A 14,613-nucleotide genomic window follows, 5' to 3' on the forward strand; every position below is an offset into this window, starting at 1 on the left:
TGATGCAACAAGGTGATTTGCTATGCCAAAACATATTTATATCTGTCTAATTAAAACTCATTATCTATTAAATGTTGAACATAATTAAATTCTTTACTGTGCAAATAATAAAATTTAGAAATGAATTACATGTAGGAAACAAACCTCAAGTTGATATGAGGTCTATGGTCACTGCTTATTTCGACTCCCCTACACTCACGTGACGCAAAGTAGATCTGACTATATTGGACCTACTCGTGTAATGCTACACTGGGATCTGCACCTGGTTGTATTAAAGAAAGACATCGAAGCAGTTCCGAGATGGGTTGCTAAATTTGTCACCCGTAATTTCGAGCATTACACTAGCTAGTGTTACAGAGATGGTTTGCAAACTCAAATGTGAGTCCCGGAAGGGAAGGCGACTTTTTTTTTTTTTTCGAGGAACACTACTGAAAAAAATTTATAGCATTTTAAGCTCACCGCAAAAAGATCCTACTGCCGCCTACATACATTTCGCGTGACGAGAGCAAAGATAAGATACAAGAAATCGGGATTGATACGTGGGCTTATAGATACTCGTTTTCCCGTCGCTCTGTCTGCGAGTGGAACAGGAAAAGGAACGACCAGGAGCAGGCGCGACTCGTGGTTTCTGTACCGGGGAAGGCTGCGGTATTTATCGATCGGAGCCAACATAGACGTCGGGTTACGCTACAGATTAGTCTGACATAAACAACTAAGGATTCAGGGGGAGGGGGGTGGGCGTATCACTCTCTACCTATAATTTTACGTACTCTATCTTCTATAATCAGGTATTAAATATCATTAGAAGCTAACTTCGAGTTAAAATCTTTGGTTAGTGTTATTATACGTCATCATTACATTTTCTGACACTTTGCAGCAAATCATATGAAAAGACGCGTTTCGGAGAGATCTTTAATGCGACGAATCTTAACTTTGCGGCTGCTTAATATTTTAGGTGTTTTCAGTTCTAAACTTAAGGCGTTTATTGTGCTTTACCTCCAAAGCTGGAAGTTTACGAGTTCGCATGACGATACTGTGATGTTTTGGTGACGTCACAGGTCTTGTGCAAGTAAAACTCACTAAAATCTTGCAAAATACACTCCGAAAAAGAAACTTACTAATATCACACGATATCAACAAAAGCAGTCAGCATCAGCAAGCAAGGAAAGTAAAATGGGACAAATTTCGCGCGCTTTGTCCTCTAACCACTTATGAAACTCTCGCTAGATGGTAGTACTGTTATGTTACTGTAGTCTAGTGCACTCTGGCGGGATATTTGCAAACTTATTGTAAATGTGGATAAAATAGCCAATGGCAGAAACAAAACAACTATGTAAAACATTATCAAAACAATAATACTAAACGTAGATTAATGACACATCGAAGCGTAGTAGAGATGTGCAGAGACAGAGATTGGATAGCGAAGTTTCGGCCACTCTACATTCCTTTATTACATAGATAGTGGAACGTGAAAAACGTGTGGTGGTTGGTATGACACCCTTAGGCTGCAAGCTCTGAGCCTTCGGGTCGCCCATAAAGAGCAGTACTATGTAGAAGCCACGCCCCCAAACCGCTACTACATGCAGCTTACGGACGTTCCAAGGCGCAGCCTAAACATTACTAACCGTTCGGAAAACATCTATCGATACAAGCAGTTCCAAAAACGTTCACCGTCGTTATTTTAATCGGAATGGGAAATATGCGAAATTCGTCCTGATAATTTAAATTATGTAATACGTTCTTGCGAAATTTACTTTAACATATATTTTGGGACGGCTCCGCCTCAGAGCCTTTAATTACCAGCCGCGCCTGACCAGGAGTGGTACAAGGCACCCTCCACCACGCACTGTACCGTGGTTTTCGGGGTATGGATGTAGATATTTTTTCGCAAGTAGGGATCCGTATTCATTTCTGCAGCAGACGTGTTGCGCAGCCGCTACCTCTCAGTCAAGTATGACGTCTGTTCAAAACATTCCGAAATTTTGTCCACAAATCTGTTCTGTGCTTACCTTTCACTTATTGTGCATGGTCTCCTTCGAAATACTCTTCATCACAACTGATACACTGCTGCCACCCGCGTTTCCATTCCCGGAAGCAGTCTTCGTGCGCCTCATTCTCGATCACGCGAAGCGCCGTCTGCGAACTTTCTTTTATCTCGTCTATCGTCGCAAATCTTCACCCTTTCAACGGGGTTTTCGCCTTTGGAAATTTAAAAAAAAGTGTCCGCAGGATCCATATCTGGAGAGTACGGAGGTTGAGGTAGCACAGTGATAGCGTTTCTTGTGCAATAGTCACGCACCTACAGGGATGAAAGTGTGGGTGCTGCGTTGCAGTGATGCAAGGCCCATGAATTGTTTCGCCACATTTCTGGCCGGTTCCTTCTCACATTTTGTAGCAACGTCGCAACACCTCCCGATAGTACCATCGACTAACAGCTTGTCCCTGTGGTACGAATTCAAGATGAACTAAAGTGCGCGACATTTATGTTGGCGGCCGAGTTTAGGTTCGTTCTGCGCATCTGACGTCAAAAAATACAGTCAGCCAATGAACAGAGAACGACGTTGCCAGATCTCGACTACAGAGCAGAGTACGGACGAGTGTCTTCAGTTTTAGAAACGTTCAGTCATAAATAAAGTAATAGAACAAAAGCAATGTCTTGATAGCAGACTTTGTTTTTTGAAAGTTTGGAAAAACCATTCTTTATACCAATTGCTTCATTTTCTATTAATTAATTAAACCAAACAAGCAATAAGACTCTTAATTCAGGCGATAGCAAGGAAAGGTGTTTGTATCAATTTCACGAACCGCTTTTTCGCAATAAAGAACGGCGGTAATTGTTTATTTCCTATTGTACTTCGACGAAGTGCGAGTAATTCATAGGCATACCAACAGTGTTTGTCAGAATTTTGCGTGTCCTGTTAGATTCCTCATGGAGAGGCATTGTAGGGTGAGCTGCGCTAGCGTAACAGTTAAGGTGTTGGATTAGTAAGCGATAGGTAAAGAGTTCAAACTTTGTGCAATACTAAATATTTTCTTTATTTAAAAACAATATCGAAGTGTCTTACTTCACGAATTTTATTCGTTTGAATGCAATTTTTTGAAATTTCTAGTGCTTTGTCTCTTCATTAACCCTTTCGCTGCTGCAGTCACGTGCTCCCCGCATTCTGCGCTGTGCGTGATTTTGTCATCACTGCACTGCTCGCCTGTGCAGGCACACGGTGTTCCCACTGCTTTGACACACTTAATCATTCGATTTCACAAAAACTATTTGGCTCAAAAATTAGATTTTTACACATCTTCTTGACTGATACCTTCCCCCCATAAATGACTTAATTTTGTTTCGATGTTCAACCCAGTTATTGTGCAGCATTAAATGTAGTAAACCATTGCACGAAATTTTGAAGAGTTTGCAGAGGTAAAAGTCCATAGCGTATACTTTCTGTATGGTCGATTTTAGTTGCCACAATGTTGAGAATGAAATGTGGACAAGGTACCTAAATTTCATATAAAATTTACTGTATAACAATATCTCATTTAATTTAAGTACCACATAGGTGTCGTATGTAATATTGAGAAATATTCCGTCTTTCGCGACCGTAATAAAAGTTTTATTTACACCGGGCGCGTTTGGCTTTTTTTTAAAGCACTTCAGTCAGAGGAACTGGGGGGAAGGTATCAGTCAAGAAGATGTGTAAAAATCTAATTTTTGGGCCAAATAGTTTTTGTGGAATCGAATGATAAGTGTGTCAAAGCAGTCGGAAACACCATGTGTCAGCACAGGCGAGCAGTGCAGTGACAAAATCGCGCACAGCGCGGAATGCGTGGAGCACGTCTCTGTAGCAGCGAAAGGGTTAATGCGGCCGTGGTGGCTTTACTTCATAAACTGCGCGCTCCCCCCTAAGCGTAAGCTTGCGAACTATGCTATACTATGGCGCTGCTTCTATTGGTGCGTGCGTCGTGTGCAACTGGCAACGCAGCAATCTCCCGCGTCTGGGCGGGCATGCGCGAGCCGCCAAGATAAAAAAATTCAGCTAATCCTTCAAAGTCAAAGATAATCATTAAGGCCCGTCCACAAGCAAGGACCTGTCTGCGCAAATGTCTGCGCACATCACATCTGCGCAGACAGATCGTTGCGTGTGGACAGAAGATTTGCACCGACCTGAGGTGTGTGCAAACCTGGAAGTTGGAGTTGGAGGTTTGAGCGAAACCTCTCAAATCTGTGGGTTCAAACCACATCGAATGATAAGTGTGTCAAAGCAGTCGGAAACACCATGTGTCAGCACAGGCGAGCAGTGCAGTGACAAAATCGCGCACAGCGCGGAATGCGTGGAGCACGTCTCTGTAGCAGCGAAAGGGTTAATGCGGCCGTGGTGGCTTTACTTCATAAACTGCGCGCTCCCCCCTAAGCGTAAGCTTGCGAACTATGCTATACTATGGCGCTGCTTCTATTGGCGCGTGCATCGTGTGCAACTGGCAACGCAGCAATCTCCCGCGTCTGGGCGGGCATGCGCGAGCCGCCAAGATAAAAAAATTCAGCTAATCCTTCAAAGTCAAAGATAATCATTAAGGCCCGTCCACAAGCAAGGACCTGTCTGCGCAAATGTCTGCGCACATCACATCTGCGCAGACAGATCGTTGCGTGTGGACAGAAGATTTGCACCGACCTGAGGTGTGTGCAAACCTGGAAGTTGGAGTTGGAGGTTTGAGCGAAACCTCTCAAATCTGTGGGTTCAAACCACATCGAATGATAAGTGTGTCAAAGCAGTCGGAAACACCATGTGTCAGCACAGGCGAGCAGTGCAGTGACAAAATCGCGCACAGCGCGGAATGCGTGGAGCACGTCTCTGTAGCAGCGAAAGGGTTAATGCGGCCGTGGTGGCTTTACTTCATAAACTGCGCGCTCCCCCCTAAGCGTAAGCTTGCGAACTATGCTATACTATGGCGCTGCTTCTATTGGCGCGTGCATCGTGTGCAACTGGCAACGCAGCAATCTCCCGCGTCTGGGCGGGCATGCGCGAGCCGCCAAGATAAAAAAATTCAGCTAATCCTTCAAAGTCAAAGATAATCATTAAGGCCCGTCCACAAGCAAGGACCTGTCTGCGCAAATGTCTGCGCACATCACATCTGCGCAGACAGATCGTTGCGTGTGGACAGAAGATTTGCACCGACCTGAGGTGTGTGCAAACCTGGAAGTTGGAGTTGGAGGTTTGAGCGAAACCTCTCAAATCTGTGGGTTCAAACCACATCGAATGATAAGTGTGTCAAAGCAGTCGGAAACACCATGTGTCAGCACAGGCGAGCAGTGCAGTGACAAAATCGCGCACAGCGCGGAATGCGTGGAGCACGTCTCTGTAGCAGCGAAAGGGTTAATGCGGCCGTGGTGGCTTTACTTCATAAACTGCGCGCTCCCCCCTAAGCGTAAGCTTGCGAACTATGCTATACTATGGCGCTGCTTCTATTGGCGCGTGCATCGTGTGCAACTGGCAACGCAGCAATCTCCCGCGTCTGGGCGGGCATGCGCGAGCCGCCAAGATAAAAAAATTCAGCTAATCCTTCAAAGTCAAAGATAATCATTAAGGCCCGTCCACAAGCAAGGACCTGTCTGCGCAAATGTCTGCGCACATCACATCTGCGCAGACAGATCGTTGCGTGTGGACAGAAGATTTGCACCGACCTGAGGTGTGTGCAAACCTGGAAGTTGGAGTTGGAGGTTTGAGCGAAACCTCTCAAATCTGTGGGTTCAAACCACATCGAATGATAAGTGTGTCAAAGCAGTCGGAAACACCATGTGTCAGCACAGGCGAGCAGTGCAGTGACAAAATCGCGCACAGCGCGGAATGCGTGGAGCACGTCTCTGTAGCAGCGAAAGGGTTAATGCGGCCGTGGTGGCTTTACTTCATAAACTACGCGCTCCCCCCTAAGCGTAAGCTTGCGAACTATGCTATACTATGGCGCTGCTTCTATTGGCGCGTGCGTCGTGTGCAACTGGCAACGCAGCAATCTCCCGCGTCTGGGCGGGCATGCGCGAGCCGCCAAGATAAAAAAATTCAGCTAATCCTTCAAAGTCAAAGATAATCATTAAGGCCCGTCCACAAGCAAGGACCTGTCTGCGCAAATGTCTGCGCACATCACATCTGCGCAGACAGATCGTTGCGTGTGGACAGAAGATTTGCACCGACCTGAGGTGTGTGCAAACCTGGAAGTTGGAGTTGGAGGTTTGAGCGAAACCTCTCAAATCTGTGGGTTCAAACCACATCGAATGATAAGTGTGTCAAAGCAGTCGGAAACACCATGTGTCAGCACAGGCGAGCAGTGCAGTGACAAAATCGCGCACAGCGCGGAATGCGTGGAGCACGTCTCTGTAGCAGCGAAAGGGTTAATGCGGCCGTGGTGGCTTTACTTCATAAACTGCGCGCTCCCCCCTAAGCGTAAGCTTGCGAACTATGCTATACTATGGCGCTGCTTCTATTGGCGCGTGCGTCGTGTGCAACTGGCAACGCAGCAATCTCCCGCGTCTGGGCGGGCATGCGCGAGCCGCCAAGATAAAAAAATTCAGCTAATCCTTCAAAGTCAAAGATAATCATTAAGGCCCGTCCACAAGCAAGGACCTGTCTGCGCAAATGTCTGCGCACATCACATCTGCGCAGACAGATCGTTGCGTGTGGACATAAGATTTGCACCGACCTGAGGTGTGTGCAAACCTGGAAGTTGGAGTTGGAGGTTTGAGCGAAACCTCTCAAATCTGTGGGTTCAAACCACATCGAATGATAAGTGTGTCAAAGCAGTCGGAAACACCATGTGTCAGCACAGGCGAGCAGTGCAGTGACAAAATCGCGCACAGCGCGGAATGCGTGGAGCACGTCTCTGTAGCAGCGAAAGGGTTAATGCGGCCGTGGTGGCTTTACTTCATAAACTGCGCGCTCCCCCCTAAGCGTAAGCTTGCGAACTATGCTATACTATGGCGCTGCTTCTATTGGCGCGTGCATCGTGTGCAACTGGCAACGCAGCAATCTCCCGCGTCTGGGCGGGCATGCGCGAGCCGCCAAGATAAAAAAATTCAGCTAATCCTTCAAAGTCAAAGATAATCATTAAGGCCCGTCCACAAGCAAGGACCTGTCTGCGCAAATGTCTGCGCACATCACATCTGCGCAGACAGATCGTTGCGTGTGGACAGAAGATTTGCACCGACCTGAGGTGTGTGCAAACCTGGAAGTTGGAGTTGGAGGTTTGAGCGAAACCTCTCAAATCTGTGGGTTCAAACCACATCGAATGATAAGTGTGTCAAAGCAGTCGGAAACACCATGTGTCAGCACAGGCGAGCAGTGCAGTGACAAAATCGCGCACAGCGCGGAATGCGTGGAGCACGTCTCTGTAGCAGCGAAAGGGTTAATGCGGCCGTGGTGGCTTTACTTCATAAACTGCGCGCTCCCCCCTAAGCGTAAGCTTGCGAACTATGCTATACTATGGCGCTGCTTCTATTGGCGCGTGCATCGTGTGCAACTGGCAACGCAGCAATCTCCCGCGTCTGGGCGGGCATGCGCGAGCCGCCAAGATAAAAAAATTCAGCTAATCCTTCAAAGTCAAAGATAATCATTAAGGCCCGTCCACAAGCAAGGACCTGTCTGCGCAAATGTCTGCGCACATCACATCTGCGCAGACAGATCGTTGCGTGTGGACATAAGATTTGCACCGACCTGAGGTGTGTGCAAACCTGGAAGTTGGAGTTGGAGGTTTGAGCGAAACCTCTCAAATCTGTGGGTTCAAACCACATCTGCGCAGACGAGTTGGAGCGTGTGGACATGAGATCGCCGCAAATCTGGCGCGAAACAGCTGTTTGCTCAGTCTAGTGTTTGTATTTGTGCGCACAGGGCATTAAAAATGGCTGATACTCGTCAGTGTTCTCGAGAGTTTGTTAGTGAATTCATTGAAATTTATAGAAACCACCCATGTGTGTGGAAGATTAAAGTAAAGAATATAGTGACCGAGACAAAAAGACAGCAGCATACAATGCTCTAATTGAAAAATTGCGGGTATTATTGCACTCAACTCTTGTTTCGATATTGCAGTTGAAAATTCCAAATCCTTGTAGCTCCTTCCTGTTGCTAGGAATCTTAATGTTACTGCCAGCCGTTCATGAGGAGAAATTGCCCTTCTCTATACAAGTATTTTTTCTCATAATATGAGGGGTTACAAGCTTTAAGAGATAATTATAAGTTTCGACATTTATCCGCAAATAATTTCGCCAGTCGTTAGGTTCGCCCTGCAACTCTCGCAGTAAATTTAGGTGAGAAAACTGCTTTCGCTTTAGCAGCCACTGTCTACACCATTTTTACCGCCTTCTCTGTTTCCTGTGGTTGGTCTGAATGTTTTTTTGCAACACAAGTTGCGAACACAGACCACAACAGAACTTCCTCCATTTCTATATTTCAAAATAACTGAATTAAATTTTTGACGTTTACGGGGAGCGTAGTCGCTTGCCACTGATATTTCTTTTCTACACCGACAGATGGCGGACGGGTGGTAGATTGGGGTTTGTGTCGTGTGAACACACCACATTTGCAGCGATCTTTTGCATGTACAGACATCTGCGCCGATGTCTGCGCAGACACATCGTTGCGTGTGGACCGGGCTTTAGCATGGCTTTGACATTTGACCTGACCTGATGTAACGAAACTTTTGTTACATGGAGAAGACAGAGAAATTTTGCTGCGCCGAAAATTTTCGACATCGAAAAGAGATTATTTGATTTTAACAAAAAACCTCAAAACTTTGTTGTTATTCTTGTGTCCCATAGACATCAAGATACGTCTGATCGAGGGGTGTTTCTTACTGATCACATTGGCCGTCACCACTCATTGAATTACTTTGAGCACTCCGTCTTCAGGCCACGAGTGGCCGACCGGGACCATCCGACCGCCGTGTCATCCTCAGTGGAGGATGCGGATAGGAGGGGCGTGTGGTCAGCACACCGCTCTCCTGGTCTTTATGGTGGTATTCTTGACCGAAATCGCTACTGTTCGGTCGAGTAGCTCCTCAATTGGCATCACGAGGCTGAGTGCACCCCGAAAAATGGCAACAGCCCATGGCGGCCTGGATGGTCACCCATCCAAGTGCCGACCACGCCCGACACCGCTTAACTTCGGTGATCTCACGGGAACTTTTTTTTAACGTATATAGACTTTTATTTACAAAATAACAATTTCGATTTACAAATACAGTTTACATTTTACTTGTAAAGACGAGACAATCCTTTCTTTGCTTTTATTTTTCTGTTACTGTACTGTCCAGGTAATTATTTCATTTCGTGTTTTTTTTAAATATTTTTCGAGAGTCTGTCAGTCAGAGTTTTTTAGTTGTTTCTTGCACCGTTTATTGTTGTAGTTTAGCAATTTAGCTTTTCTGAGTCTTTGTATGCTACATTTGTACGTATGGCAGAGTGAATTTGGAATAAGCATTGATTGTACGATCTAGTTATTTACAGAGAATAATTAGTATAAAAAAGTTATTTTATGGAATTTTACTTATTACTAGTTATGGTATTATTATTGTTGTTATTATTTTTGTAGATATTTTGAGTTCCGGTGTATCCATTGCGGCAAGGCCGTTGCCCGTAGAATTACTTTGAGACAAATGCAAATGTTTAGTGCTAGAACAGTTTCGAAAACATTACACTTTAGAAATTAGTTCTGCAGTGACACTTATATAGTGCAGTTGATTTCTTATACGTATCTTAGTTCGGTGTAACTCGGAGTAATCTGCTTCCTGCTGCTGCTTCTGCTGCTGCAGTAGTCGTTGCCTCGCTCCATTTCCTCTGCTAACTGGATCAAGTTACGTGAATTCAATGAAATGATCCAGGTACCAAGTCGTTTTATAGTGGTTTATTTATGACAAGCTGCACCATTTCATAACAGGCTACATAGTCACAATACTGTATTACAACAATTATATTATTGCACGGACGTGCGACACAGTGGTTGCGTCTCTAAACTGTCTCCAACTGTCCATTATTGAGTCTTGTGCTCCTCCTATTTATACGTTTTTTTAACAATCAAGTCTGCAAAACTACAGTGCAAATATATTAAATTAACAATTAAAAGTTTAACTATTCACAAAACCTTGCTTCTTTTATGCTGAAACTGGCGTATACGATAGCAAAGACTTTTACGTAGGATATACATCATATTATATAAAATACTGAAAAATAACAATGCTAACCTAAATTTTCTTAACTATGGCTTCATTTATAAATGCAAAATGTTGCGAACATATAGTGGACAAGCACGACCTACTACTAAACAAATGGAATACTAAATTTTATGAGATTTAATGTATAACGCGAAATCACTTATTATACAGGGTATTACAAAAAGGTGCGGCCAACTTTCAGGAAACATTCCTCACACACAAAGAAAGAATATATGTTATGTGGACATGTGTCCGGAAACGCTTACTTTCCATGTTAGAGCTCATTTTATTACCTCTCTTCAAATCACATTAATCATGGAATGGAAACACACACCAACAGAACATACCAGCGTGACTTCAAACACTTTGTTACAGGAAATGTTCAAAATGTCCTCCGTTAGCGAGGATACGTGCGTCCACCCTCCGTCGCACGGAATCCCTGATGCGCTGATGCAGCCCTGGAGAATGGCGTATTGTATCACAGCCGTCCACAATACGAGCACGAAGAGTCTCTACATTTGGTACCGGGGTTGCGTAGACAAGAGCTTTCAAATGCCCCCATAAATGAAAGCCAAGAGGGTTGAGGTCAGGAGAACGTGGAGGCCACGGAATTGGTCCGCCTCTACCAATCCGTCGGTCACCGAATCTGTTGCTGAAAAGCGTACGAACACTTCGACTGAAATGTGCAGGAGCTCCATCGTGCACAAACCACATGTTGTGTCGTACTTGTAAAGGCACATGTTCTAGCAGCACAGGTAGAGTATCCCGTATGAAATCGTGATAACGTGCTCCATTGGGCGTACGTGGAAGAACGTGGGGCCCAATCGAGACATTACCAACAATGCCTGCCAAAACGTTCACAGAAAATCTGTGTTGATGACGTGATTGCACAATTGCGTGCGCATTCTCGTCAGCCCACACATGTTGACTGTGAAAATTTACAATTTGATCACGTTGGAATGAAGCCTCATCCGTAAAGAGAACATTTGCACTGAAATGAGGATTGACACATTGTCGGATGAACCATTCGCAGAAGTGTACCCGTGGAGGCCAATCAGCTACTGATAGTGCCTGCACACGCTGTACACGGTACGGAAACAACTGGTTCTCCCGTAGCACTCTCCATACAGTGACGTGGTCAACGTTACCTTGTACAGCAGCAACTTCTCTGACGCCGACATTAGGTTTATCGTCAACTGCACGAAGAATTACCTCGTCCATTGCAGGTGTCCTCGTCGTTCTAGGTCTTCCCCAGTCGCGAGTCATAGGCTGGAATGTTCCGTGCTCCCTAAGACGCCGATCAATTGCTTCGAACGTCTTCCTTTCGGGACACCTTCGTTCTGGAAATCTGTGTCGATACAAACGTACCGCGCCACGGCTATTGCCCCGTGCTAATCCGTACATCAAATGGGCATCTGCCAACTCCGCATTTGTAAACATTGCATTGACTGCAAAACCACGTTCGTGATGAACACTAACCTGTTGATGCTACGTATTGATGTGCTTGATGATAGTACTGTAGAGCAATGAGTCGCATGTCAACACAAGCACCGAACTCGACATTACCTTCCTTCAATTGGGCCAAATGGCGGTGAATCGAGGAAGTACAGTACATACTGACGAAACTAAAATGAGCTCTAACATGGAAATTAAGCGTTTCTGGACACATGTCCACATAATATCTTTTCTTTATTTGTGTGTGAGGAATGTTTCCTGAATGTTTGGCCGTACCTTTTTGTAACACCCTGTATACCACAGGAATTACGGAACTTCGTAAACAGGACTGTAAAACAAAAGGATTGCTTTATTTCACTGACGAGCTATTTCTGGAGTCGGAGGACTTTCCCCGACCCTTTGTGAAGATTGAGCCTTGGTCTCAACATCATAACCGTAGATTCACGTCTCATCACGGGTTATGATTCTCTTACGGAACATATGGTTCTCATTTCAGCGATCCAAAAGCTCTTCACAGATTGCGAGGTGAAGGTCTTTCTGGTCCCGACTGATGAACCGTGGGGCGAACTTGTAGGCAACACGATGCATTCCAAGATGCTGTGTCAGGATTTCATGACATGATCCAAGTGAAATGTTGCATTCTTCTGGAATCTCTCGGACAGTCAGTCTTGGACTCGCCCGCACAATTTCCTTGACATTCCTGACATAAGCGTTGTCGTCCTGAACGGAGGTCAGCTTTAACTTCATCAGGTTACCCTCCATTCAGAGGCTGTTGCACGCAGCGACTGTTATTTTGACTTGTAAATAATAGATTTCAGCTATCAGTCGTCCTTTTGAATTTTTTATTGGCAAATCTAGGTTTCAGCTAGAAACTAGCCATTCTCAATGCACTATCATTTTTGATCAATGCATGTAATGCCTGTTGGTCGGGCTTCATCCACAGTTCATTGGGCCCTCAGCTGTGAGTTGATCCTTGTTGTTTTAAAGAGAAAACTGTGGATGAAGCCAGACCAAAAGGAAATTACATGCTTGACCAAAAATGATAGTGCATTGAGAATGGCTAGTTTCTAGCCGGAATCTAGATCTGCCAATAAAAATTCCAAAGGACGACTGATAGCTGAAATCTATTATTTACAAATCATCTTTAGCTTCTTTCTGGCCATTTTTAAACCGTGTGAACCATTCGTAACACCCAGTACGGCTTAAACACGCATCACCATAGGCTTCCCCCAACATTATGTGTAAAGTTGTTCAAATGGTTCAAATGGCTCTGAGCACTATGGGACTTAACTGCTGGAGTCATCAGACCCCTACAACTTAGAACTACTTAAACCTAACTAACCTAAGGACATCACTCACATCCATGCCCGAGGCAGGATTCGAACCTGCGAGCGTAGCGGTCGCGCGGTTCCAGACTGTAGCGACTAGAACCGCTCGTGTAAAGGTTTTCCTGAGTTTCACGCAAAATTTAATGCAGGCGCGTTGCACCTCAACTGTGCCGTCTCGAAATTGGCAAATTGTGCCACACAATATTCTGCTCCATACAGCAGTGAACAATAACAGACATACAACTATGGAACTTCCAGCAGTAGCACATTGAACAGGGGTGTGTCGTTGGATGCCAACCACATTTTGCCCCAAGACACCATTGGCGCGAAATTACGAATATTCCGGAATATTTTGAACAGACAACGTATGTAGGACTCACAATGGCTGAGAGCACACTGGTCCAGTCCTCTCGCCGAGGAAAAAAAAATCCATGACAGTACCGGGAATCGAACCAGGGTCCCCCAGCACAGTACTGAGCCACTTTGCCAACTCAGCTATGGAGGAGGCAGACTCTTTACTGTTACTGTTACATTAAACACGGGCGTGTGCAGGGATGCCAGCCACATTTCGCCCCAACACACCATTGGCGGGAAATTACGAATCTTCCGGAATATTTTGAACAGACCACGTATGTAGGTCTCACAATGGCTGAGAGCACTCTGGTCCAGTCCTCTCGCCGAGGAAAAATCCCTGGCAGTACCGGGAATCGAACCAGGGTCCCCCAGCACAGTACTGAGCCACTTTGCCAACTCAGCTATGGAGGAGGCAGACTCTTTACTGTTACTGTTACATTAAACACAGGCGTGTGCAGGGATGCCAACCACATTTCGCCCCAACACACCATTGGCGGGAAATTACGAATCTTTCGGAATATTTTGAACAGACCACGTATGTAGGTCTCACAATAGCTGAGAGCACTCTGGTCCAGTCCTCTCGCCGAGGAAAAATCCCTGGCAGTACCGGGAATCGAACCAGGGTCCCCCAGCACAGTACTGAGCCACTTTGCCAACTCAGCTATGGTGGCAGACTCTTTACTGTTACTGTTACATTAAACACGGGCGTGTGCAGGGATGCCAACCACATTTCGCCCCAACACACCATTGGCGGGAAATTACGAATCTTCCGGAATATTTTGAACAGACCACGTATGTAGGTCTCACAATAGCTGAGAGCACTCTGGTCCAGTCCTCTCGCCGAGGAAAAATCCCTGGCAGTACCGGGAATCGAACCAGGGTCCCCCAGCACAGTACTGAGCCACTTTGCCAACTCAGCTATGGAGGAGGCAGACTCTTTACTGTTACTGTTACATTAAACACGGGCGTGTGCAGGGATGCCAACCACATTTCGCCCCAACACACCATTGGCGGGAAATTACGAATCTTCCGGAATATTTTGAACAGACCACGTATGTAGGTCTCACAATAGCTGAGAGCACTCTGGTCCAGTCCTCTCGCCGAGGAAAAATCCCTGGCAGTACCGGGAATCGAACCAGGGTCCCCCAGCACAGTACTGAGCCCCTTTGCCAACTCAGCTATGGAGGAGGCAGACTCTTTACTGTTACTGTTACATTAAACAAGGGCGTGTGCAGGGATGCCAACCACATTTCGCCCCAACACACCATTGGCGGGAAATTACGAATCTTCC

At 45.6% G+C, this 14,613-nt stretch overlaps 1 protein-coding gene across 1 annotated transcript in view; it reads left to right on the forward strand.

Annotated features, from left to right (window-relative positions):
- Positions 1-14,613, forward strand: part of LOC126213052 (probable cationic amino acid transporter) — a 717,466-nt gene that overhangs the window by 646,828 nt on the left and 56,025 nt on the right. The window contains exon 12 of the mRNA XM_049940623.1: positions 552-557. Within this exon, the coding sequence (XP_049796580.1) occupies positions 552-557 (6 nt within the window). The remainder of the gene's footprint in view (positions 1-551; positions 558-14,613) is intronic.

Source organism: Schistocerca nitens, chromosome 11, assembly GCF_023898315.1.
Source record: "Schistocerca nitens isolate TAMUIC-IGC-003100 chromosome 11, iqSchNite1.1, whole genome shotgun sequence".
Lineage (NCBI taxonomy): Eukaryota > Metazoa > Arthropoda > Insecta > Orthoptera > Acrididae > Schistocerca > Schistocerca nitens.